The following is a 25880-nucleotide window of genomic DNA, read 5'->3' as shown; positions in this document are numbered from 1 at the left end:
TTCCCACTCAGTCTGTAACTGTAACAGGAAGCAGTGATGCACCTTGATGCTCACCAATGTGCGTGCGTGTGAATGTAAGCACAGGCACACACAGGAACGTTAAAAAAAAAAGAGAAAAAAAAAGCACTAACTACTTCCCCCTGGCTCCTCATGAGAAGTCATTAGGAATGTGTCTGTGTGTTTTATTTTTAGCAGTGTGTGTTTAGGAGGGGTAGTAGAGTCTCGTCAGTCTTCAGGGCCCTCCTGCTCTGTCGCTCTGTGTCTCTGTCTCCAGCTGAGAGCTATGTATATTTCATAAGCCCAGGGTGCCTTTTTGTCTTAAGATGCGCTGCACCTCCCCTGCCTGTCTCTCTGCTACTCGTCAATGGAGGGAGCCATCACAGCCTCTTTTAAACTCTCCTCCACTGCTCTCTCTCTCTCTCTCTCTCTCCTCGCTGACAGCCACCCTCTGCTTCTCCCTCTTCTTTTCATGGTCAGCTTGTTTCACTCCTGAAGCCTCATCCCTCTTTTCCTCTATTCAGCTGTGGAGGGGAGCGCAGTAAAGTACATCCAAGCAGACTTGGGCTGTCAGGAAAAGTCTCTCTCTCTCTGTTTCTCTCCGTCTTTGATTCTGTCTGTCTGTCTGTTTTCTGGCTCTGTCACTTCAGGGAAGGGACACAGCTTCACCCAGCGCTGCATCCCCTTTAGTTGTTGTCTTTTTATAGCAGAAATCTGAGCACGGTGACAGCAGCTAAAAATGGCTGCAACAATGACGGAGTTAGATCAGCAGTTAATTGCTATATTTACAATATCTGGTCTATTTTTATTGTTTAGATTTGGTTATGATGCAAATATTGGAGGTTATAGCCGCAGTAATGGTTGGACTTTGGTCACGAGAGTCGGAAACATTTTCAAGAGTAGTTTTAAGGGAATCAGAATCTGTATGTTGGGTTGTTGGTAATTAATCTCTGTGATTTGTATTGAAGTTACTCATTGATTCAGAGGTTAATTAATGGACTCCACTTCTCTCCTACAAAAAGATGCACTCATTTTGCAGAGATTCTTCCTCTGTTCCTTCTGCATGAACCACTAAGGATGTTCATTATGTTTTCTGTTTTTCAGGCCGGTGTTGTGACTGAGGCTGCGGCTGGACCCAGTAAGGAGGTGGACTCGGGGTCAGGGCCCTCACAACCTGCAGGAGACCGCACTCTATCTCGCTCAGTGACCTCAGAGCCAGAGAAGTCTGACCAAGCTGACCGTCCACTTCCCAGTGAGTATTGCTCTCCCAGAGGCCAGAGAACAGTCTATAATGTTGTTGTTGTAATTTTCTGTGTTTTGTTTTTTTCTTTGTGGTTTCTGCATTTCACTTAACACACATCCAAGCAAAATAAATCCCTGTTCTCCAACCTTTTGTAGCGTAATTCACGGTTTTATATAGCATTTCTTGATATTGTCTCTCTGTGCTGCTGTGACACCTCCAAGAGAGAATGTACAGTAATAGAGGCTTTGGTTTAGTAGAAGCAAGAATGAACCATAGCCCCAGAATATATGGCTTCACTTAGCGGCCATCTTATCTCTGCTTCCTTCCTCCTGTGAGAGGTGTTCTCCTGACTCTGCTGTGCAGCAGCACAGGAAGCAGTGACACCCCTGCAGTGACTATGATGAGGTCGGAGGCAGTTTAATCACTGAGACTGAAGAGTGGCTAAATTCCTTTTGAGTTTTTCTTTTCTGACTTGTTCTATCATGTCTCCTAACACATCTTCCTCTTGTAACTACCGCTCTCCCATGTCCCCATTTTATTTGATCAGTACATAACTACCTACAACACCTGTCGCCCTCTGACGAGAAACTAGATCAACTCTTTTTTTGTGGCACTGCAACCGTCAACCTGTACAACTTGTATGAGGGCAGGGCAGATGAGAATAATTTCCCTGCAGTTTGTTTTGCAAATGTGCAGAGGATTTGACCTCTTCACCCTGCTTTGACTGTATTGTTTGATAACAACTGCTATTCATTATCAAACAAAGAATCCAGCAAACCAAACCTGTGCACACAACCTATACACAGATGCACATGCTTGAACACATATCTCACTTATCTATCTATCTATCTATCTATCTATCTATCTATCTATCTATCTATCTATCTATCTATCTATCTATCTATCTATCTATCTATCTATCTATCTATCTATCTATCTATCTATCTATCTATCTATCTATCTAGCTATGCTATGCTATGCTATGATGCTATGCTATTCCAGTATATATTGTATATATGGATGCTGATAAAGGAAAGGGTGGAAGTGACAAAGTGAAACTGAGCGATGAGGTAGAAGATGTCATGATGAAGCAGGCAGGGACAGAAAAAAATAAGTGATGTGTGTGTATGTGCGTGTGTGTGTGTGTGTGTGTGTGTGTATGTGCGTGTGTGTATACTGTATGTATGTGTGTGTGTGTGTGTGTGTGAGTGAGCATGCCCCGAGGGAGTCCATCACTACAGTGGGTTTTGGAGCTCAGTGCGTTTATGTGGAAAGTGCTGCTGTCTCCTCTTATCAGCGTAGCTGGACTGCCTTTTCACTGGGCGTCTATTCCCTCTCTCTTTGGCTTTTTTTTTTTTTTTTACACAAACATTCACACCACACAGGAGTTTTGTCAATTTAATTGTCTTAACTTTTCATCCTTTTGTTCACTTTTTCTGTCTCTCTCTCTCTGTCTCCTCGCTGCTCTATCTGTCGCTCCTGCTCTCAGCTCTTTCCCGCACAGGCTTCTTTTTCTCTGAGGCTATTTCTGTTTAGCCGTGAGGGCCCCCCTGTCATTTACAGAAACTCATCTCAAGCTCTCTTTCCAAATGAACCCACCCAACACTTCGCTTGCACACACACACGGATGCACACACACACACACACACACACACGTTCACACACACCACAGGCACACTAGCTCAACCACAACACACTTAAAGGCACTTGGTTAAACAGTCGTGACAAAGTCGGCCACCATACACCCACAGATACACACGTACATGAAGAAGACTGAACGGTCCTCCCAGTGGTCTAGTGTGGGTTGAGAACAAGGTTTCATGAGTTATTTAAGTGCTCTCCATCATGTGTGTTGCGCTGTGGCTCACACTGACATGACACGGCCCATTTCTTCCGCTCAGGCTAGAAACGTGACACAAGACACGCTTGTGGTGTTCACACAAAATGGAGTAGAGAGGTTCACAATCAGTCATGATCTCAAGACTGCTGTGTTTAAATCATTAAACGGGTCCCTATGTAACAGCTCCAGTGAGGCTATAGGGACAGGCTGATAGGTTGAGACAGTTGCAGTTACGCAGTCCTGCTGTCCACAGCAGTCTCCTCTCTGCTGGTTTTTAATTGTGCATGTGTGAATATTTAATGCTTTAATGGTTGCAGCTCTATTTTGAATGTTTGCTTTGACCAGAGGTGTATGAGAGAGGAAGGATGTGCACTTTCACATTGCACCATTTGGTTAAAGAGATATTCGCATTTGTGAGAAGTATGTCAGAGATAGACATTTTAAAATACACCCAGATCAGAAATGTTTAAAAAAAAAACAGACATTCAAACAATTTCCATTCATTTAAAATGCCCAAACATATCCCTTCTCATCGCAATCCTCCATCAGACAGGAATTAGATTATAAGGGAGACGATGCAACATCTGGGTTGACCCATGAAGACATGCACCAAAAGCTTGTCATACATCACTTGTCAGACTCAAAACAACCACATGGTCAATACATCACTATTAGTGGTGAAGGACTAAGCAGAGAGACACGTCTAATATGAGGGGCAGAATGTATGGTAAGGACATTTTTAGCATTACGCTCTTCTTTGCCTGCACTACCACAGCATCTATCACTGTGAATTCAGCCTTTTCTCAACATTTGCCCCCCCCCCCCCCCTCTATTGTTTCAGTCCTCTGTTCTCAATCCTGTCATACTAACCAAGTATGTTTACAGACATGTATGTTTATGTTTGTGTGTGCCTCTGTGTATGTCTTTGCTATGTTTTTTTGTTTTTTTTTTTGGTCACTGAATTACACATGCTGCTGATGTGATTGTCTTGAGAAAAGCTGTGAGTGTGTTTTGATTGCAACGGCACAGCTGGACTTGGCAGGCTTGGCAGTCTTGTGCGCTTGGCTGCTGGCCAGTTCAATACAATTACAATTACCCACCGTGGGAGCATAGAGCACCACTGAAGATGGGGGTGTGGGTGCTGGTTGGGGCACAGAGGGGGGGTAATTCCCAATATCTGGCAACTCTCATTTGCCCGGGAGGAGGATCAATGTCTGAGCTGTTGCTTTTGCCGTTGTGGTTAACATTTTGCATTAAGAGTCTTGCATGTAGAACACAGCAGTCGGGTTCAATCCATAAGGGGCCATGTATGGACAGCACATATTCTGCACATACACACACATTAAATGAGGAACTGTTTGTCCAAGAGAGGGTGATTATAGGTGCCCATCCCTGAGAACAGGTCAGCAGGTGGTGAGGTGAGAGGAGCAGTGCCAGGAAGAATACAGCTGAAGGATGACAGGAGTAGTGTGCTGAGGTGGGAAGGAAAGGTATGGTGAAAGAAGGACAAGGACACTGAATGGAGAGGCAAGGGGGGGGGGGGGGGGTTGTGTTGTGAACACACAGAAAGAGAGAGAGGGTGACAGAGGAGGGATGGAGAGGAATGCCACTGCTTGCTCCCCCTCCTCTGCTCCCTCTCTTTTCTTCTTTTCTTTTGTCGCCCTCAGTAGGGAGGGCAGGAGGGTGGGCTAACTTCGAATGACAGTGACAAGCTTGCCACTGCTCCCATGAAGCACAGCAGATGGAAGTGTGTGTGTGTATGTGTGTGTGATTAAAATGCCACTGGAGACCAGGGTATACCGAGTCCCTTGGCAGCACCACGCTTGGCAGAGTGCCACCTCACTGCCCTCTTTTTCCAGCCCAGCAGAGTGGGCGTTGAGGTGTGTTTGAGTGTGTGTTAAGTGAGGGGAAGCAGTCTCAACAAACAAAATATTAATCCACAGTGTTCCCATTGTCTGTTCCGCTACATCTTTTCTTCAGGGGGCAAACGAGCCGGATAGCCTGCATGCGTGGCTGTTTTTTTCATCCATCTATTTGAGTAATTCAGTAATGTAATGATCACAGGATTTTTGAGAAACAGAGCTCTGTTCTGCAGTGTGGCGCCAGTCCTGGCGGGCATGGGGAAATCAGTCAGGAGACAGTGGGTTTGGCACCGTGCCACGGTTATTAGCCGCTCACAGGGTGGGCATGGGGTTATGCCCTGACTCAATCACTCACTGTGTTTGCATTTGTGTGTTTAATGTGTTTGTTTGTGTGCGTGTGTGTTTGTGCGTGTCTAGCATTTGAGTCATGATTCTCCTCTGGTCACACTGACCTTATTGTGCAGTCACTCCTGGTTGATTTGTACCCTTTCCAACACATTCCTCTCCCCAAAAGGCTGAGAAACAGGCCGTAAGCCCCCTCCCCTTCATATTCTTTTTCTGCCTCTCTCTCCCCCTCTCTTACTCTCTCGCTGTTGCTCTCGTCTTCTCTCCGGATGGGTTTGATTTAGTGACTGTGGTTTTCCATCCAGAGCCTGGAAGCCAGAAAGAGTAGACTTGGGGAGAGACCTATAGATTCACAGCCAGCGGAGCACGTCATTACTTGGCTATAGCTCATCAGCAGATACATCAGCAGGCTGGAGCGCTAATAGATGCGAGCTGTCGCCGTTCAGGAAGTAATAAACCTCTCTTCATTTCATCCTTAATTATTTCCTTCTCATGGATTGAGAGAATTGCACAAAATGATGACAGCAAATAGCATCTGAGAGTGTGTGCTCTTAGGATGAATGTGCACAGACGAACATACACCCGCACCCACATACGTATATATACTGTAAGTATGCATTAGTACTATGCATTGTATAGTACTATGTGCTGCAGGGAGCAAAGAAAATCCTTTTGTGTATGTGGGAGCAGCCATGTTGAGGACTATGAGGCCACCTGATATGAGGTCAGGAGTCAGTGTAGAGCAGAGAGGTCAGGTTACAGACATGTTTCAGCAGCAGCCCTCAAAAAGATGACCACTTTGTGAGAGACCTCCAGGCTCTGACCTTTGACCTTACATTCACCAGGAAACAGGTGTTCAAGGAGGATTAAGCCTCACTGTCTGCTCACTGAGCTGGCTGCAAGCTGTGTTGTGTGTGTTTGATTTGCCAAGAGATGGACAAAATAAGGCAACCTTACAGCAATGCGGCACCATGATGTTAAGTTAAGAAAAAGTGTAGATGCTTGAACAGCTAAATTTGATCAATATCTCTTCTTTTTCTCGTCTTTCTCTCTTTCCCTTTGTTTATACTGCATCTCCATTCCTCTTCATACCTTTCTGCTACCCCATGACGTCGATCATCCACCTTGTCTCCACCACCACCCTCTCTTCCTCCTTTCTTTGTGCTCTTCGATCCTTCATTTTCTCTCTCCTCTCCTCCCTCTCTGACTGTCCTCCACTGTCAGGCGACTTGGCTGAGGCTAAGTGCTTTTTGCTGTCTCGCTGCAGGTGGGACTGTAATAAAGCTTGTCAGTGGGAGGCATGGGTCACACTGTCACATGCTCTTTGCCTCCCCTCTGTTAACTGCTGCCCCCCCCACCTCCAACACATACACACCCATCCCATCCTTGCCAAACGCCCTGTGCCATTCTTTTCCGAGATCCCCTGCTTTTATTTTTCCTCTCATCCGTCTCCCTTTTCTTCCCTATTTCGTGTTGCTCTTACCCGAAACTGTGCTCCTTGACTTATCTCTTATGCCTCTCTCTCTCTCTCTCTCTCTCTCTCTCTCTCTCTCTCTCTCTCTCTCTCTCTCTCTCTCTCTCTCTCTCTCTCTCCCCCTCTGGTTTCCTTGCCAACGGCACTTTCAGGAACATGATGAAGAAGAGCAGCAACAGGAGACACCCCTCTCAACATAACAACCACACACACACACACACACACACACACACACACACACACTCATACATACACACACGATTACGCACACAATCCATGTAAATGACTCCAGGTGAGGTTGTATTGTTTGCCCAGCTGCTCCTGCTAACCAGCCTCTCCAGTTCCATAGTAAACCAGCAGGCTGCATGGAAATCAACTTCCTCTACACAAAACAGTTCTCTGTTCCTCCTCCTTGTCGTTTTATGTTTGCACAGTTTATGTGCTTGAATGTTTATGTAGGTCTGTGCTTGCTACCGCACATTAAGGCCATCTAAAGGTTAGAGCTTGTACCCTTTTTACATGCAGGTTTTTCAGACTTATTTAAAGACATATTCGTATTCCAGTCTGTGTGTGCGTGCGCGTGTGTGTGTCTGAGAGCAATAGAAATGGCTTGTACACAGTATCTTACTTGTTCTAGCCACAGGATGGCAACACTGAGCCCCGTCTTTAAAGGAATCCTTCTCTACAAGCCACTGTTCATTCACATGCACACTCACGCATACATGCACACACATACACACACGCGCGGCCCTCTTTAGTCTGAGTTAGCCCAGGCTTGTGTAAGGTGACAGAGTGCAGTGAATAATTTAGTCCTGGCCATGTTAATGGCTGACAGTGAACATGGCCTCTCTACTCTGCTGTTGGCCCATTACTAGTACACTCTGTTTCACTCTCACTCTTTCTTTCTGTCCCTCGTCCCTTTTTCCGCTACGATTTCCATTTATGTTGCTCTTATGGCAGTATCTAAATGTCAGCTTTTCCCAATCATGGCATTGTTATGACATCACAAGAGAGGAAGGAAATGTGAACACTTGTCTCATGATTATACCTTAATATGTCATAATAATATATGATTTTAAAAATGGATCACAGCAAATGTTGAAGGGGTTATATTTGAATGTGTGTTGTGACAGCTTGGTCAGCCCATAGATGTATTTACTTCAGTGTGACTGAGCACCACCAGCATGAAAATGAGCGTTTAGGAACACCTTCACCTCTTTTCTGTCCTGTTCCTTCACCCACCTTGGTTTGTGAGTGTTGTTTTTACTAGTAATTCATATTGACTTATCCTGTCCTGCCTTTCTTCGAAGCTGTTTAAAATCCCTTGTGATCAATGACTACATATAATTAACAATTTCCAATTACCTCACAGGAATACATCTTCAAATTACTTCTTTTCACTTCCCTGACCTTATTATTTCTTTCTCCTGGTAGTCACGGTCACCCCCAGCAAAAATTATTTCACAGGTCTTTTTATTTAGCAAGATGAAATATGTGGGTTTTATCTTGTGCCAAGGGCAGCACAGGCTTATTTTGCGGTTGCAGAACTAGATGCAAGATATGTTAATTCACGTGCATTTTTATATGTACATTTCTCAATGTATTTACAGTGGTACAGTACAGTAGTTACTTGTTTCTCTGTAAAGACTTTAACGATATTGATTTAGTGCTTAGCATTTAGCTCACTAATTAGTTAAAAACTCTGACCATTGTTAAACTGTAACAGTTTTATCTCATTAATGCATCTTCATTCATCTATATTTTCCCATCCTCGTAAATTTTTACTTCCTCTGTGGTCTCCCTCTTCTGTTTTCCACCTCATTTTCTCTCTACATAAACTGTTTAGCAGATACACAGGAAATGTGTATATGTATGTATGTGTGTGTCTGTGTCTGTGTGTGTGTGTGTGTGTGTGATAGAGAGAGTGTGTGTAGGCCCAGTCAAGCACTATTAATGCTGTGATTGCCCCACTGGGCTTGAGTTCTCCGTGTGTGTGACGTGGGTGAAGAATAATATGACCCTGACACTAATTCAATCACATACACTAAACAAATTATAGCTCCCTCCCTCTCCATCCCTCTCCCTTCATTTCCCTCGCTCTCAATTCAACCATGAGGATGTTCCATGTGGTGTACGTGGTTTCCAGCTTGTACAGCCCATGTGTGTGTTTTCCTGGGCTCAGCCTCCCTCCATTTTTCTTCCTGATATGATCAGCATGAGTGTGTTTGGGGCAGTAGGAGCCGTGGAGCCTGGCGTATAGCAGGCTGCAGCAGCACTGAGGTCTGGCCAGGCTCAGGCAGACTCAAGGAGGATTGGGAGTGATGTGTCCAGGGTGAGACACCCCATAGTCGGGACTCCCCACCAGTTTCTCTGGCTCCAGCCTGGCTGATAGAGTCCAGCTGGGCGTGGAGAGGAGGTGCTCCATCCGTCTCCTGGCCTCCTTTTTCCTGTCTTCTCTTCAGCATCTGTCTGTCAGATCAAAGAGCTCATCTCCTCACTTCTACATTCCTTCTTACCTTTGCAGTTTTGTACCACTTCTTGTTAGCTGCATGCATTTCATCCATTTGTTTCTTTCAATCACTCTGCCCCACCTCCTCTTCTGTCTTCCTCTCTCCTGCTGCTTTTTTTTCTTTCTCCCCACAGCACATCACACATATACTCTTCATCCTCCTCCTCCAGCTCTCTATCTCTCTCACACACACAAACACATCCAGAACCCTTGAAGTGGGGTCATGATTGAGGCGTACTGTTAATTAGCCGGCAGTGGTTGTTGTAGCAATGCGATGGTAGGGTGTAATTAATTAGGTGGCATGTGCACAGTGGGAGAAAAAGGGGGAGAGGAGAGATGGAGTGAGAGAGAAATGCTGGCTATCAGTCCTCCTTTTATCCTCTGAGCTCAGATGAGTTCCCCTAATGAGAAAAAATGAGATGCTCCCAACCAGGGAAGAAAGCATTTTGTCCTTTACATGTTCTCACTGCCTCTCCTCTGCTTGTCGTTCTGTCACTGCCTTGTTCTCTTTTCATCTGCCTATCACATCCAGGCTATTGCTGGTGGGGTGCCAGTGAGTTGGAGTCACCAGACATAGATCTCCCGCAGCAGAATGAACACAGCCTCTGGGACACGTCCAGACACATGCACACAGCTCCGACGACCGATATCACACTTGCAGAGGGATCTATCAGATATGTGCTCTCGTCTTTTGTGAGATTTTCTTGCCCTGTCGTAAAGGCTGCAGTTCTGATGTGTGGAGGTTTGTTTTGTTTTTTTTTATATGGAAGAAGGAGAGATGAAGAGCAAGAAAGAGATAGATCTCAAAAAAGGCATAGAAGATGTGGGAGGAGGGGGGCAAGAGGTGCACAAACACTCTCAGCTCTATTGATCCTCTCTTCAGTTCAACACTGACTCATTGACCACATTCTGAAGCACCTCTCCGTGTGTGTATGTGTGTCAGCAAATGTGTCTGTATACGGCTCCATGTGTGCATGTCAGAGGCCTAACCAGAGTGCAATATATCTGTTTACAATAACCGCAGGAAATCTCAACTGGTGTCAACCTGTCCGCTTTCACTGCATCATGAATATTTAGATGCACACAATGGCCCGCCCTCGCACCACACTCTTTCAGCATGACACACACACACACTCCACCACATACACGCTTCACATTTACTCCTCCCGTCTCAGTGTAAACTGATAGTTTAATAGCGGCTCAGCCTGTTCCAGTCCTGTGTGACTGAAACTGTCCTGGGTGACAGGTTTATGGACAGTTTGGCAATGTCAGTGGAGATGGACAGCTATTTACAGCCCAGCGTTAGAGACGCTTCGGACACTGGCAGTTAGCATAAATCCCCTGGTGGGATCAGCCGGTGGATAATACACATTGGCGACAATGCCCCATCATAAATCACCAAATACACACACTCAGCAGGTGATCACACAGTCCTTTTTAACCTTGTTAATGCTACCGTCGACACACAGACATACCTCACACGCAAACGCCACACACATGCCGTACATCTGTATCGTGGTTATTTACAGCCCCCTGCCATCACGTTAACAACCGGCAGTCGCTTTTCCTCCCTCCGTCACTCTTTCCCCCGCCTTCCCCTCCGTCTCTGGTCCCCTTCAACTATCATTTAGCTTTACGAGGTGTCCTAAAGGAAGCCCAAGATGTGCGCCCCTCCCTCCTCACCTTTATGACAGAGATATTGATGTCCTCCATAAGTCAGGCGTACCTCTCTCTGTTACTGAGGAGAAATTGATGACAGAAAGGTGTGACAGGAGGGGAGTGGAGCTGGCAGGGAGTTAAAAGAGTTCAGCGGTGTATGTATTGGAGTCCGTGTTTGTGTGGAATTAGGCCTCGACAAGTGTGCAGTGCATGCAACCGCACTTATTAGGGGAAAAAGAGAGGAGCAGGTTTGGCAAGGCTGCAGGTTAGGCAAAGGAGGAGAGACCGCTAATCATGAGACAAGAGAGAGGGGGACAGAGATGTTGAGAGATAGGGAGACGGAGGAAGCAGATCTGTTTCCGTCTTTATGAGTTTTCCCTCTGTGTGTGATACTGTTGCTATAAACAAGAGGTCAGCTGAAGAGTGGCTGTTTATAAGGTCCATCTCTCAGAGCGAGTCTATCGTAAAGCCTATGAAATCCTGATCAGGCTGCTGCGATTTGTGTGTCTTTTCAGCGTGTATTTGTGTCTGCATGTGTGATTGTGCTATCCATCAGAGCCATTAGCAACCATCTGTCTCGCACTAACAGGAGAACCAAAGCCTGATTCTCTTTGAATTGTGTCTTATGCTTATGTGTGTGAGTAAGTCAGTACCTGTTAGTTTGTGTGTGCCTGTGTCTACAGTATGTATATTGTGTGCATGTTGCAGCAGAGGCTACAGTACAACCTGTCTTCGCTAGAGAGACACAACAACAACACAGGGTTCGTACTATCACACAAACACACCTGGTCATCGTTCACCACAGAGCTTATGCTTACATCACTCTGTGTTTTTTTTTTTGTGCAAACTCTATTAGTATTCCGTGGGTGTAGCTACTAGAGGAGATTAGAGTAATCTCACATGAAGAGATACTAAGTCACCTTCACCATGTGGTTGGTCCAAGGTTGAGTCATGCTAACTGGCTCAGTACACAGAATTTTGTTTCTTCAGATGTGGCTAAATGGTGTGATTAGTAAACTTGTTTACTGTGTGGGATTTTCTTTTTTATACTTGTCTAGTTGTGTGTCTCTCTCTGTGTGTGTGTGCTCTGACTGCTAGTGTTTTTCAGTTTTTTTGTTTTTTTCTATTCTACTGGGGATAAAGAAAAGGTTTGTTTGATTAATTAATGCTGTTAGACATGAATGTAAATGATCAAAGGAACACATTTGCATTTTGCATTTAATTATTCATGAGCTGCGATTGCTCATGAATTAGGACACCTGTGAGGCCCATCTCTCAAGCTTAGACACTCGCTCACGCACATACACACACATACACACACACTGACACGCACACAAGCACATCCAGGGATGTGACCCGGTGTGTTTAACCAGGCCTGCTTGTCACCCCTGTCTGTGTGCACTGCTGTGCACTGGGATGCAGGTCACTGCAGGTTCATGTTGGTATTATTAGGTTATGTTGCCGCTCTGGCTGAGGTTCAAACGTTCTGATTAGGTTACCGCGTAGCGCTAAAGCTCAGACTGTCACCCTGACTGTATGATTCATCTCCATGGAGACAAGAGAAAAGCTCTGATCTAATTACCCATACCGCTGCCATCTCAGTCTTGAGCAGAGGGCTGGGTGGCGTGAATAAGGCGAGAGGAGCCGGGTGGCACATAGAGGTTGTAAAAAAAAAAAAAAAAAGATAACAGTGGTGGTGGAAGATGTGTAAAGAGAAGAGCAGCATCGGATGCTAACAATAGAGAGCTTGATTAAAGCAGGTATTATTTGTCTTCTTTCTTCCTCCTCTTCCTCATTTCTCTGCTCATGATCAGCAGCATCCAACTGCTGCACAAATGGGCCCTTGTTGCCATGGATATGAGCAATGGCTCTCCCGTTCTGCTCGATGGGGCTCAGTGATAAATGGCGGGATGAGGAGGAAGTTAATAATTTATCCCGGGGAGGGAGCGACCGTTCTGGGGAGCGTTACCTAGCATAATGGGTTAAGTGCAGCGATTGCTGCGTGCCAAGCAATAGACTCACAGGAGGTGATATATAAAAAATGAATAAAGGCTGAGTGGAGCCTGCTGGGAAGGAATTGTCAGGGGACTGTGTTAGTGTGTGTGTGTGTGTGTGTGTGTGTGTGTGTGTGTGTTGAGGGTGTGGGGAGGGTGTTGTGTTTTGGGAAGAAGGCTTTGTCATTTCTTGATGTTAAAGGATTGTCAGGTAAAGAACAGTTGAGACTTAATAGAGCTTCCTCCAGGCTTTCAGTAAAGATCTCCTCCCACTCTGCTTTTACTAGAAATGAAAAACAGCTCAATATGCTTTGGGCTTTGAAGTGTGACAGCAGCAGTGACAGATGAAGCTGCAGCAGAACAGAGGTGCAGGGCCTAGCTGTGTATACTGTGCTGTCATTATCAGTGACTCATTGACACTCATGTATACATCAAGAGGGAAATGCATACATAGACCTTTTCTGTTCCTCATTATTCAGCTGTGTGTGTGTATGTGTGTGTGTGCATATTATTTTCTATATAAAATTCATCATCTTCCTCTGAGGAGAGAATCTGTGTTTTATTGTTACAATGTGAGGGACAGAAAAGAGCGTGGCTGCGCGGAGAGAGAGAGTGAGGACACATGGGGAAGACCCACACCTCCCGGAGCATTAACATGGCACCTCCTTCACATCTTAGCAATTTATGAGCTGCTATACGGTACTACACTCCCCACCTTTCCACTGCACCCTCTTTAGCCCTGCTATCTTTCAGATCTTGCAGTTGCCGGCTGATGATGGTGCATGGACAGGGTCATGTAGGGGTCACCATTTTGTGTTAATCCCAGAGAACACATCAGATTAGCTTGATTTCATTGTTGTCCCACTGATGCCCCATATGCAGAGGCTCAAGCTACTTAGAATGATCCTCTCCTAGTGATGCTGTAGTCTGTTATCTGTGGTGGAGCTGGAGTCTATTGTGCGGGACACTCTGCTGTGATCTGGAGTGGATTTGGAGTAGAACAGACTTGTGTTAAAACATAGCAGAGCTTCACATCTTGTGGTTTTTATCACCTCCCACTGATTATTTGATGGGTTTTTCAATACTCACATCTGGTTTGAGTAGAATATACTGTGTCCATTCTCTTCTCAGGTGTGTGTGTGTGTGTGTGTGTGTGTATGTGCATGCATGAATGTGCATTATTGCATGAGTGAACCCAGTGGAATATGTGATTTGTGGCTTCTTTTCATTTCTTCTCCATTTTGTTTGGAGTGTCTGTTTTCCAAGAGCCTTCTTTCTCTGCCTCCTTGTGGCTGATAAGTGATACAGATAGCTGTGATGGATAATACCACCTTACATTACACACATACACAGCCCGATACGCACACACACATGCACTCTCCTCTCTGTGATTCAGCCGAACAGTTATGGAAACTGTCTTTGTGTGTGTGTGTGTGTGCGTGTGTGTGTGCTTTATTCTCCTAAAACATAGTGTGTGTTGTTGCTGAGCTGTTATGTGGTTTCTCAAAACAGAAGGCCCAGCAGTGATGACAAACAAACTGAAGGAGGGATGGAGGGAGAAGGGGAAAGAGGGAGGGAGGAGGATGAGGGACAGGAAAAAGGATGGTAGGAAGGAAAGAAAGAGACTGTGATTATTCTCTGCAGGTGGAATAAAATAACACCGCCCGGAGCTCAGTAATCACCATGTTCAAGTAAACATTAGAAAGAGATGGAAGGAACATGTTGAATGATAATTTTCCCGGTGTTTGTTTTTTTAATAATACTGTTGTCGGAAATTTTGCACTGGTCCTCCCTCAGAAATGACAGGTAAGTGTCACACAGGTACGATAAAGGACGGACCACAGATAGAGCAGCTGTAAGCAGACTTGTTAAAGTAAGAAGCTGCTGCTCTTTTTTTTCTCTCCCTCTTCGCCAACTGTGCCGTCCACTTAGTCATGTTGTTATCTTTTTTTATGAGCTCTCATTGTCATCACCACACTGTGGGGTTAGACAGATGCTACGGCGCGCTGTGACAGGGTCAGGCACATACAGTACGACATACAAACATCACCCACATTAAAGCACACATGTAATATGTAATGTCAACCCTGCAGGCACCCAACTTTTGTGTGGCGCTCTGACTGACAGCTTCATCAAACCCCCACCTTGTTGTGCACATATGTGGAAGGAAGCGCACATGCACGCCGATAACCCACACACACACACACATATACACATGTACAGACTCCTGGCCAGCTAGGTTGCCTTTGTTCCCAGCATCTGTTTCCTTCGGTGATTAATTGCAATTAGCAAGAGGTTTGAAGGCCTGTGGAAGAACACAGCAAGAGGAAAAACATCAAGATTAATGAGGGGAGGCATTCATCAGAGAGAGAGAGCAAGAGAGAGGGAGAGAGAGAGAGAGGAAGGGAGGACAGACACAGGAGGAAGAGAGAGAGGGGGAGGGGAGGATAGAGGGATGACATGGTAAGAAGGGAGGGGCTGGAGAAGGAGGAGGTGGAGAAAGGAGGGATGCTCAGATGTTAATGACGTAGGAGATGGGAAGAGCAGAGGAGCGTGACATAAAGCAAAGGAGGGAGAGTGAGAGCAGCAGACAGAGAGAGAGAGAGAGAGAGAGAGAGAGAAGGAGAGAGAGAGAGGAGACGGAGAGGGAGGGGGAGAGAGCCAGTTGTCAAAGCTCAGGCCACAGAGCAACACCACAGGGGACTGATTAAATATGGAAATTATAATTGCTAATTGACCTTTATTAATCAGAGCAATGGAGGGGGGGAATTTTTGTGTCTCTCTCTGTAAGTGAGTGTCTGTGTGTGTGTCTGCATGTGGGGTTGTGTATGCATAAGCACGCTAAAGCATGTGTCTTTGTCTGTGCGTGCGTGAGTGTGTGTGTGTGCGCGCGTACTTGACTGTGTTTGTGTATGTGTGGTTGTTTGATCCCCTCATGCAGCTCTCTCTTGTCTCAAAGAGCTCTCTCATGTTTAAACACAGCATAATGGGAGAAGCAGCTAAAATAACACATGCACACACACACACACACGCGCGAGCGTGCACGCACACACACACAAACTGGGTGGTAATGAGAGTGTGAGTATATTATGGAGAGCTAAATAGGGTCACTGTGGAACCTCACTCTTTGGGCAGCCAGATGTGCAATCATGAATGCATGCATGCCCCCTCATATACATGCATACAAGTCCTCTCATTCCCCCCCCCCCTCTCCCCTTCTCTCCATCTTTCTCCCTTTTTCCTCCCTCACTTTGATGTCTTCATGCTTATTATTACATTTTGGTAAAACCCTGACACCCTATTTCATTCTGCATCAGAAGCATGTAGACGAATTTCCCTGCCTCGCCTGGCTCCATATGGATTTATTTCCTCTTGTTATCAATACACACTCAAATCCATAATCACACACACACACACACACACACACACACACACACACACACACACACACACACACACACACACACACACACACACACACACACGCGGATGTCAGTCTTGTTGCCAGATCACACAGATTTGATTAGAGACTCCCTAAATTCATTAACCCAGTGTGATTTAGCCAACTGTCATTAGAGCCACATGTAAACTGGTCTGAAGTGGTTTGATTTGGTTTCAGCTCATCGAACGCATCAGAGTCATCCTCCATGCAACCATTTGTGACCCAAGAGATACATAAATGACAAGATATTTGCTGTACTTTTCATACAAGGGCGTATTTTCTCTCTCTTTTTTTTTTTTTTCCAAAGAGGCACTATCAGCCGCTGGGAGCAGTTTAAGGGAAGTATCGTCTTTGAGGAGGCCTTGACAGAAGAAACGTGAATTAAGTCTGTGCTTTTCTTTCACTTTCAAGATTTTCACTGCTGTTCTGAGGATTCAAGTTGGCACTGTCTACAGTTGGTAGATCTGCTGTTGCGCTCTCACTCACCTTTTGAATCTGCATTGCGTCATCTGCAGCTCTAAGGCATCTGCTGAGGCAGTGTCATTTCTGATCCCCAAGAGATAGAGACTGGGGGGGGGGGGGACTCCTCCCACCTCCAGCCCTGGCTTCTCTAATCCTGTTAACTCAGCTCAGGACCTGACTGCCGTGACCCCCGCCATACCCCCCACCTCCGGATGGGCCCCTGGGCCTCAAAGGGACAATTGTTGCAGGGTCCAGAGGTTGCGGTGAGTGTCAGCCATCAGAGGGGGAAAAGATATAGGGCACACATATGCTTGGACACACACACAAACACACACAGACACACCAGAGACACACACACACACACACACACACACACACACCAGAGACACACACACACACAGCGTTATCTGAATACAGAGTCTGTTTTTCCCCACTTCTTCATTCAGTTTCTCTCTGGGAAGCAAAGAAGCTGGGCTGTCCTCACATCACTGCACGCAAACACACATGCACGCGCACACACACACACTACGCTATACTATATATATACTGGCTCAGCCTTTTTCCCTGCATTATTCCTCTTTTGTGTTGTTAGTGAGGAGCCCGCCTCTCCTTAGGGACAGGATTTGGTGTCTTAGAAGGGCAGCAGAGCCTATCAGTTTTGACTTTGACTGTTGCCAATTCCTTCACTAGCACCCAATTGCTTAGACACACAGCAGTGGAGCAGAGAAATGGTTGTGTTGCCTCATCCGTCCAGAGGAGGGCGCTTAGCACAGTGGAGCAGAGGGTTCCTTCCTTTTGTCATCACTGCTGACTTTCCTGCTCATCTATGCAGGAATAATGGCTGAAATCAACCAATGTACAATGTTAATGGCATTTGAATTAGAGCACTTCTAAATTAATTAGGTAAGTAAAGTATGCAACAATCAAAGTGTCACTGTTGATAAAGCTATGTTCCTGTAAGCAGTCGGGGGAATCGACAGACTGATTTGTTTGGCGTTATCAATCTAGGTTAGGCTCTACTGGCTCTAGGCTTGCTTCATCTCTATGTGTGTGTGCATATGTGTGAGGTTTACTTGCACGGGTGTTTGTGTGTGTGTCTGTGTGTGTGTGTGTTTACCGTTGGGTAGGGAGACAGTTTGATTGAGCTCTGCGCCGTAAAGCTGTCTGTTTGCCAGACGGTTTGTCTCCTAGCCAAGACTCTGCAGCAGAGAAGAATACAATGATTATCTGTCACAAGGCAGCAACGTTCTTCATCAGTCTGGCTAGCAACAGCCCAGACAGCCCCTGTACAAGCTTGAGACCACACACTGAATCAGCCTTAGGACCTTTTCAACTCTGTAACTCTGAATATACTTTATTGGTTCTTTTGTCTGTGGAGCGAAATCTTCTATTACATGTTTACTTTGTGTTTGATTCAACCGTTTTACTGTGTGTGGCCCTGTAGGAGCACATCTAATGCTTTTCACCTTACCACAGAGTAGTGTGAGTAAGAAAGCCCCTATTTTGTTATGGTTACTGTGTGTGGATATGTGCATGTATGTGTGTGGCCCATGCAGTAGTGCTCAAATAGGACTGTGAGAGGAATGTCAACAACCTTTAACCTCTGGACTCATTAATGTGAGGGGTGTGGGGTGATGATGTGGCAGTGGGATAATTGGGGTGTGTAGGTGTGTGTGTATGCCTGTGTGTGTGTATGTGTGTGTGCACTGCACATCCAGATTGGTGTCAGAGCAGACATGATTTATCACGTATTAGAGGGCAGAGAGGAGGAGGAGGATCTAGCTTTCAAAAGCCTGGGGTTACAAGGTCAAGTCAAAGGTCATGAAAGGTCAGAGTGCTGAGTGGATATCAAAGAGCACCCTGGGAGCTAGATATGGCCGACCAGGGGCCAGATAGGCTTCCAGGGACCGACTGACCAGACAATAGTATGTAAACACACGCACACACACCTCACTTGCAGGCTGGTGTAGGTGGAGTGTGAGCAGATAAGGTTGGTGTGGCCAGTCAGAGGTCAGGGGGAAACGGCTATTAGATCAGATACGGTCGACTTTCTCGGCCCCTCCACCTCGCTGGCGTGCTCAAAACACACACACACGAACATTAGCACTCCCGCGTGGGTTACCTCTTGACAGACTGACAGCAAATATGTTCTAAAATACGCATCTAAACCAAGTGTGCTGGTACACCCAAACAGACATGCACAAGCAGACAAAGCCCCACAAAGGCAGCTAATTTCACACCGACTCTGCTGGGGCCCTGTTTGGGCACGGCTGTGAAGCACAGACAGAGAGACAGATGGTGCAGGGCTGGCAGGAGGAGTTTCTGCTGTCCTCTGTGCGTGTATGTGTGTTCGAGTGTGCATATGTATGCCTATGAGTGATTGTTTATGAGCGTTCATACTTGCGTGCGCGCATTCTCCTGTGTCTTTGTGTATTTTCAAACATCACTTTGTACTCCATACACCAGAGGAGTCGAGGCTCTAGGCTGTGCTAGCAGTGCTCCTCCTAACAGCTTCCTGTTGCCACGCTAGGTGTCAGGAAATGTCACCTCCAGCACAACCCCTATGTCTTCATAGATGTTTTTGAATCCAGTGACAGTGTTTTGTAAGAGTCATTTCCTTTTTAAGAGACTGCAGAGTGGAGACTGTGCATATTAAGCATGAGGAGGACCTGTTTGAAGTTGAATGTAGCTGGCAGTGAATGAAACAAGCTCTTGTATCTCTGTGTTTTGCTGGGGGTATTGTTTTCTGTTGCACAAACATGTGCATGTTTGTGTGTCTGTGTTTGTGCGCGTGTATGAACGTGCGACTGGCTGTGTGTGAGTGTGTGTGTGCGTTTGCTGTAATTGAAATGACTGGTTGCCATGATAGCTTGTGCATAACCAAAGCTTGTTAGTGTGCTTGGCTTGGCTGAATTGAGGCCAGAGGGGTGAAGAAGAAAGGAAAAGGAATGGCAGTTAGGGAAGGAGTGAAGGAATAGGGATGACAGAAGGACAGATGGATGCGCACGACAAGTAAGGGAGGTAGCAAAGAAGATGGCAATAAACCAAGATGATAATGAGAAGAGGCAGAGAAATAGATAGAAATGGATGGGTTGTGGTTAACATTAAAGTAGAGAGGAGATGATTAATACAGGTGGTGATAGCAAGCTGTTTTAGCAGGTAGCAGCCAGAGGCATGACTAATGGGCTAACAGACAAGCTGACGAGCATAGAGACTGACTGACTAACTGACTAGTAGTGATGCTGACAGACAGCCAGACGGAGAGATGGACAGGCTGACGGCCAACAAGCCAACCAGGCAGACAGGGAGCCAGTGTCATCCCACACTGGGAGAGCAGGAGGAATGAGAAGGGTTCATATTCCCCAGGACAGGTGGCAGGGACATGCCACTGCTGCCACCTGGCACTCACTGCCCTGTGTCTTTCTATCCCATGCTCTTTCTCTGAGCCATAATATTGCTATCAGCTCTTGACCTGGTCCTCCTCCAGAGCCCCGTGCAATTCAGCGAAGACCTGTTTTCCCAGTTTGACTTGCTTTAAAGGACAGAGAATCCCCTCTTCTAAAGGCCTTGCCCCCCCACTCCCCTCCTGTTGTGGGGTGAATGGACCGGGCAGGCAAAAGGCAGCATGTTGGCGATTAGAGAGTACAATCCTCCAGGCTTCCTCGGGCTCAGAGAGGCATGCAGGTAAGCCCTCTGTCCTCATCAGTCAAGGCCAGGGCTGTGCGGGCAGGTAAAAGCAGGAGGAGGGGGGCAGGAGGGGGAGGGAGGGGGAGTGGTGGGCATGCTGGACTCTGACTCCCCCAAGTAGCAGAGGCCACCTGCTCCCATTCACCACTCCACAGCTCTGTCTGACCACAGCCCCACTAGCACCACAGGCTAATTAAACTCAGTGTGGCACATACACTCTTACTCCCACTCACACTGAGAGAGACACACATACGCCAGCTCACATCAACTGTGTGAATTTAATAACACAAATAGACACACATGGAAAAAAAAAATCCTCCCACACTCTCTGGATGCGAAGAAGAAGAAGAAGTGTGCAATGCAAACATTTTATAACTCGGTAACAGAAACAATTGTAATGCACGCTTACACACAAACACACATACAGACTCCATGCTGCCAACAGACTGTCCCACTTTAGAGTAGGAGTGTTCTATTTGGCGTCCACCCACAGCTTCTCCTCCTCTCTCTGATCTCACTGCAGCATTTTTTGTGGTCCCTCGACATACCGCGGAGGACAAAGCTGTCACTGATGTTATGAAGACAAAGTCCTCAGTGACTTCCCATGGATACTTTTTTAGCCTGGACAAAGCTTTTTCCCTTATCTCCAATTTGTCTGTTATTGTTACCGTACGATCGCAGAATTGGGCAGGAGACGAATCCCACGATAGCAGGGCTACACACACGCAGTCCCCTGGTAGAGTCGCATTGGAAGACATGCATGAGTTCATTTTATTATTTGCTCTATTTTGTAGTTTTGCTCTGTCCTTTGTGATGCCACCGACTTTATCTTTACCATCTTTGGCCATGAAAGTGAAATAACTTGGCAAAAGTTTGCAGGAACAAGGATTTGACATTCACTCACGTAATATAAACTCACAATCTATTCGTAATATTTAAAATATTCTTTGCATGATCACACTTCATATTCCGATATGGCAACTTTCAGTCATCGTTTCATCATTTGCAAATTGAGCATAGAGAACGACATCTGCAAGGAGAAAATAGAAAAAAAAAGTGTCTGATGGATTAAGTTTGGAAATCTAGCCGCGACTTAAACATTTTGCAAAAGAAAAAAAAATGGAGGGGGGATAAATATTTGGGGGTGATGAAGAGTGTGTGTGGGTGTTTGTGTGTGAGAAAGAGGCAGAGGCAGACAGACACAGAGAAAAGAAGAGACAGTGGTGGTGAGGGACTTTGAGAGGTGTGACTGTTCCCTAAACTGATTTAAGGCCCAGCCCTCCCAGACCCCCACAGCTTCCAACATGCCACAGGGAATTGTTCCATAATCCTCTGTTCCAGGTAAACAGCTTTCTTCCTCCAAAAAGCCTGGACCCATCTCCTGTGCACACACACACGCACGCACACACACACCATCAAAAAGCTCTCCTTTGCATATGCTATTAAACCTCCTCCTTGCTTAAAGCTTTGGGCCCCTTATCTGTAGTGGAACTCACTGATGCACAAATGCTGCTCTGTAATTGGTGCGAATTAGCCTGATGTTTGTTGATTTGTGGCTGATGAGGTGCTTCAACAAACATCACAGTATAATTGTTTGCCCCGTCTGTTTCTGCCATTTTCACTCTGGTTCAGGTTGTATATGGGAGATGAGCGTGATTTTGAATCTCCATCACCGATATCTTAGAATACAAACATTGGGGGGGGGCGGGGAAATAACCACAGAATTAGCATGGAGACAAAACTAAGCCAGAGTACACTTTACATGTAAACCACGATGAGGTTGTACAGGGCCATACAAGCTGCACCCTCGCCACGTTGCCCTTGATTGTTTGGTGTTAACCTGCACAGCTGCACAATGGGCAAAGCTGCGTTCTCCTCGGTTCTCCTCCTTCTCTGTGTTTAACAAAGTCTTTCTCCGCGCTGCAGAGAAACTCCTCTGTTTACACTCCATCACAGACACTTAAACACTACTCCCTCGCCTCTGCCTTCCATTCCCTCTTTAATCTCTCCCTCCTCTCTTTTCTTTTCTTTTCTCTATCCACTCCATTTAGTCATTAGGTCGGCTCTCATCTGCATAAGCTTTCCGTTGTAGCACTCGATTGCACTGGGCTCCAGCTCATGTTTATTAAATAAGCCTTCTTGTTGTGTCAGTCCCACTGCTTGTCTTGCTCTCTGCCTTGTCCTGCTATTTTCTTGCTTTGCTCTTTCTCTCCTCTCAGTCTCTCCCTCTCTTCTTCCCTCTCTCTCTCTGTGGTTGGTGTGCTAGCCCGCCCTCTCCCTTCCCCCTCTCTTCTTATTCCTCTGTGGGGGTATTAAAGGCTGTTTCTGTTGGCCGTCACTCTTCATAAGTGGTGTCTTGCTCAATGTGTTCGCCCTGTTCCCTGTGCGAATGCACCTCAATGCCCTGGTGCATGCTCTCTCTACAGGCCCCACTCAGAATGGAAATGAAGGGAGTCTGTAATGAGTTCCACTCAGCCAGGGTCCCCGACCCCACCGCCATCAGCCAGCTTAGAGGGGAGAATCAGAGAGACACAGAGAGGGTAGAGAGACGGGGGTCAGAGATGGAGGGAAGAAGAGGCTCAAGGGAAAACACAGCGCTTTTTTTCTTTCTTTCTTTTTTTTTTTTTTTTTTACACCCCCCTCTTTTAGTGCCTGGTTGCCAAGCTGCTACAATGTTAAGCTGGCCTTTCTTTCAGTCTATAGGGAACAGTGTGGGACCGTCACATGGAGCAGGAGAGGAGAGGAGAGGAGAGGGGAATGATTTTGGAGGGAGGTGGGGGTTGGGGTGGGTGAAAGAGGGAGGAGAAGGATGAGAAAACAGAGCAGAGGACAGGAGAGATGACAGGATTAAACAGGGAACAAAGGGGGATAGGCTGTATTTTCAACATGAACATATGGGTGATAAGAATACATGCTGTAGGACGATGACGACAACGATGATGACGACGGTGACGACAACTGCAGCCTCCATAATTGATATCATCCCTCTTCCTGCCAGCTCATCCTACAGGGCAACATTGGCTCTGCTCTCCTGCTGCTCTGAGCTTAATGCAGGATGAACTTCTGAAGCAAACTGTGAAGTTGAATGTAGTTGTTGTCGGTCCAAAAGGCGTCACAAAAGGCAACAGCAATTTACCCTGAAACCTATGGAGCCGAGTTGTAGTGAATCAGCTAAGTGCTGAGCTCCTTCTGCAGCTTTAAAATGATTTGTTTCTAATGCTTTTAAAATAGTAAATCTCATTTAAACACCCAAAAACTTTGCTGTCTTTTCACCCTATCTTTTGATGTAGGTAGAGGTAGGACGTCTCACTTTCCTTCCCTATATGTGTTGCCAGCAGCAACCTCTGAGGCTGAAAAATGAAGCCAGCACAGAAGAACCAAAAACTGGACTTGTTTGGTTGGTCTCCTGAGGTTGCCTCCTTAAGTGAGTCAATCCAGATCCCCATGTTCAAAAGCAAAACTTTACAGCAGAAATAAAAATGTGGATATCCTTTAAAATTGGTAATTTTTAAAATATGTATATTTATTATGTTCTGCATAATTATCCCAGGCCACTTTGATTGACAGATGGGTGAGCATTATGCCCCAATCACACTCACCAAAGTCTTCATTTGACACACACACCTCCTCTTTGTCCATTTTTGAAATCGGGAGCAGGTGCAGGCAGGATGTCCACTGTCCATCTTTATTTACAGTCTATGGCGTGCAGTAGATGTGTATGCTGTACACAGTATATGTGACATACATGCTGCTGTTAGTTTGTGCGATCAATCTGTCGGGGCAGTAAAGATTGGAGGGAACTGAAACTGCTGTAAAGCAGCAACACACAGGAGTTACAGTAAATAATTTTCCCCCCAAAGTTGTGAGGCGTCTGTTCATGTGTATGTGTGTCTACTTATAGTAGTGATACCTTCACAAGAGCATGAACGTATACAGTAGATGTTATTTACACAACGTCCTTACACCATACACTAAAGCAGTCTGCTGGAGAAGCTGGTGCCATGTCAACACAAACTAAAAATGCTAAGGGGAATCCTAAGGGGTGTGTGTATATACTATATGTGTGTGTGTGTAGAGAGAGAGAGTGAGAGTTGTGTCTCTAAGGCTGTGATAGATGAGAGACAGCTGATAAAGAGACCTGGGGTTGGAGCAGTCAAACAGTGCACAGATACACAGTGGCTCGGTCTTTCCTATCAATTTGTGTGTGTGTGTCTGTGTGTGTGTGTTCTACCAGGGCTGTTCTACACAAGACTGTCTGTTCAGAGGCAGATGCCTCACTGGGCGTGAAGCCCAGGAATTGTGTGTGTGTGTGTTTGTCCGTGTGCGTGCGTGCGTGTGTGTGTACATGTGCCTGTGTGTGTCTCGGTGAAAGAGGGTAATGGCTGACTCTACACGGCCTCTGACCCTGCTGGGCAGCACAAGTCCTCCTCTGTTTCTTCTCACACTGATTAGAGGGTCAGAGCTGCATCACACACACACACACACACACACACACACACACACACACACACACACACACACACACACACACACACACACACACACTTTCAAACCTATACACATACACACAGTGTGCCTCTTTTGGCTCTGCCGTCAGCACAATAGAGAAGGAGAAAGAGGACATTCAGAGAGAGAGAGAGAGAGAGAGGTGGGGTCAAACTGAGAAGAAGAGAGAGAGTGGAGAGATGTGAAGTGAAGCACATAAAAAGAACAGCGGCACAACATGGATTTGCAAAGATAAGAAAGAAAAAATGGATAGCACAGGATATAGGCTTGGAGGAGACAGATATGCTCAAACACAGATAAAAGAGAGGAGGGCGAGAGTGATATACCTGGTTATTAGAAGCAGAAGGAGCAAAGGATAAAAAGCGAGGATGGGTGGAGTTAGAGTAATAGAGAAATGGAGGGCTGTGGGAAACGGTGGCTTTTTTCCTCGCTTTGTCCTTTTCTTTCCTTCCTCTCTTTAAGCATGAATCATTCAGCAATCATTTATTTTTCTGTTAAAGCATGACTTTACCCTCTCTACCTCCATGCTAACCTCTCTATCTTTATATCTCACACTCTCCCCCTCCTTCATATCTCTCTATCTGAAAATAAAAAGGAGAGGGAGCAGGGTGTTAGCACAGCCACGGTTCTGAAGGAAGCACAATGTCTGAGAGCGAGCGAGCAAGGTGTGTGTGTGTCTGTGTGTGTGTGCGTGTGTCTCTTTGTGCTTGTTTGTGAGACAGAGACATGGTTTTAGCCCTTGAGGCAGCTTCCTTGGCATTTGACTAAAGGCTTTAGGTGTCTGCAGGCCACTTTGTGTATGCATTCATGTGTCCCTGTTTGCATTTGTCTGTGTGGTGTGCACAAGTGTGTGTCTGCGC

The 25880-nt window shown here is 46.0% G+C and overlaps 2 protein-coding genes across 3 annotated transcripts in view; both read left to right on the top strand.

Annotated features, from left to right (window-relative positions):
• Positions 1–25880, top strand: part of gse1b (Gse1 coiled-coil protein b) — a 166644-nt gene that overhangs the window by 49962 nt on the left and 90802 nt on the right. For both annotated transcript variants that reach the window (XM_085762649.1, XM_085762657.1), the window contains exon 2: positions 1102–1249. In XM_085762649.1, the coding sequence (XP_085618775.1) occupies positions 1102–1249 (148 nt within the window). The remainder of the gene's footprint in view (positions 1–1101; positions 1250–25880) is intronic.
• cox4i1 (cytochrome c oxidase subunit 4I1) overlaps positions 9608–25880 on the top strand; it is a 117860-nt gene continuing 101587 nt past the window's right edge. The window contains exon 1 of the mRNA XM_085762693.1: positions 9608–9630. Within this exon, the coding sequence (XP_085618819.1) occupies positions 9623–9630 (8 nt within the window). The 5' untranslated portion in view covers positions 9608–9622. The remainder of the gene's footprint in view (positions 9631–25880) is intronic.

The sequence above is a fragment of the Trachurus japonicus genome, chromosome 3, assembly GCF_045865225.1.
Source record: "Trachurus japonicus isolate A0001 chromosome 3, Traja_1.0".
NCBI lineage: Eukaryota > Metazoa > Chordata > Actinopteri > Carangiformes > Carangidae > Trachurus > Trachurus japonicus.
Note: the sequence above shows the minus strand (reverse complement) of the source record. Positions and strands in the feature narration are given on the sequence as shown.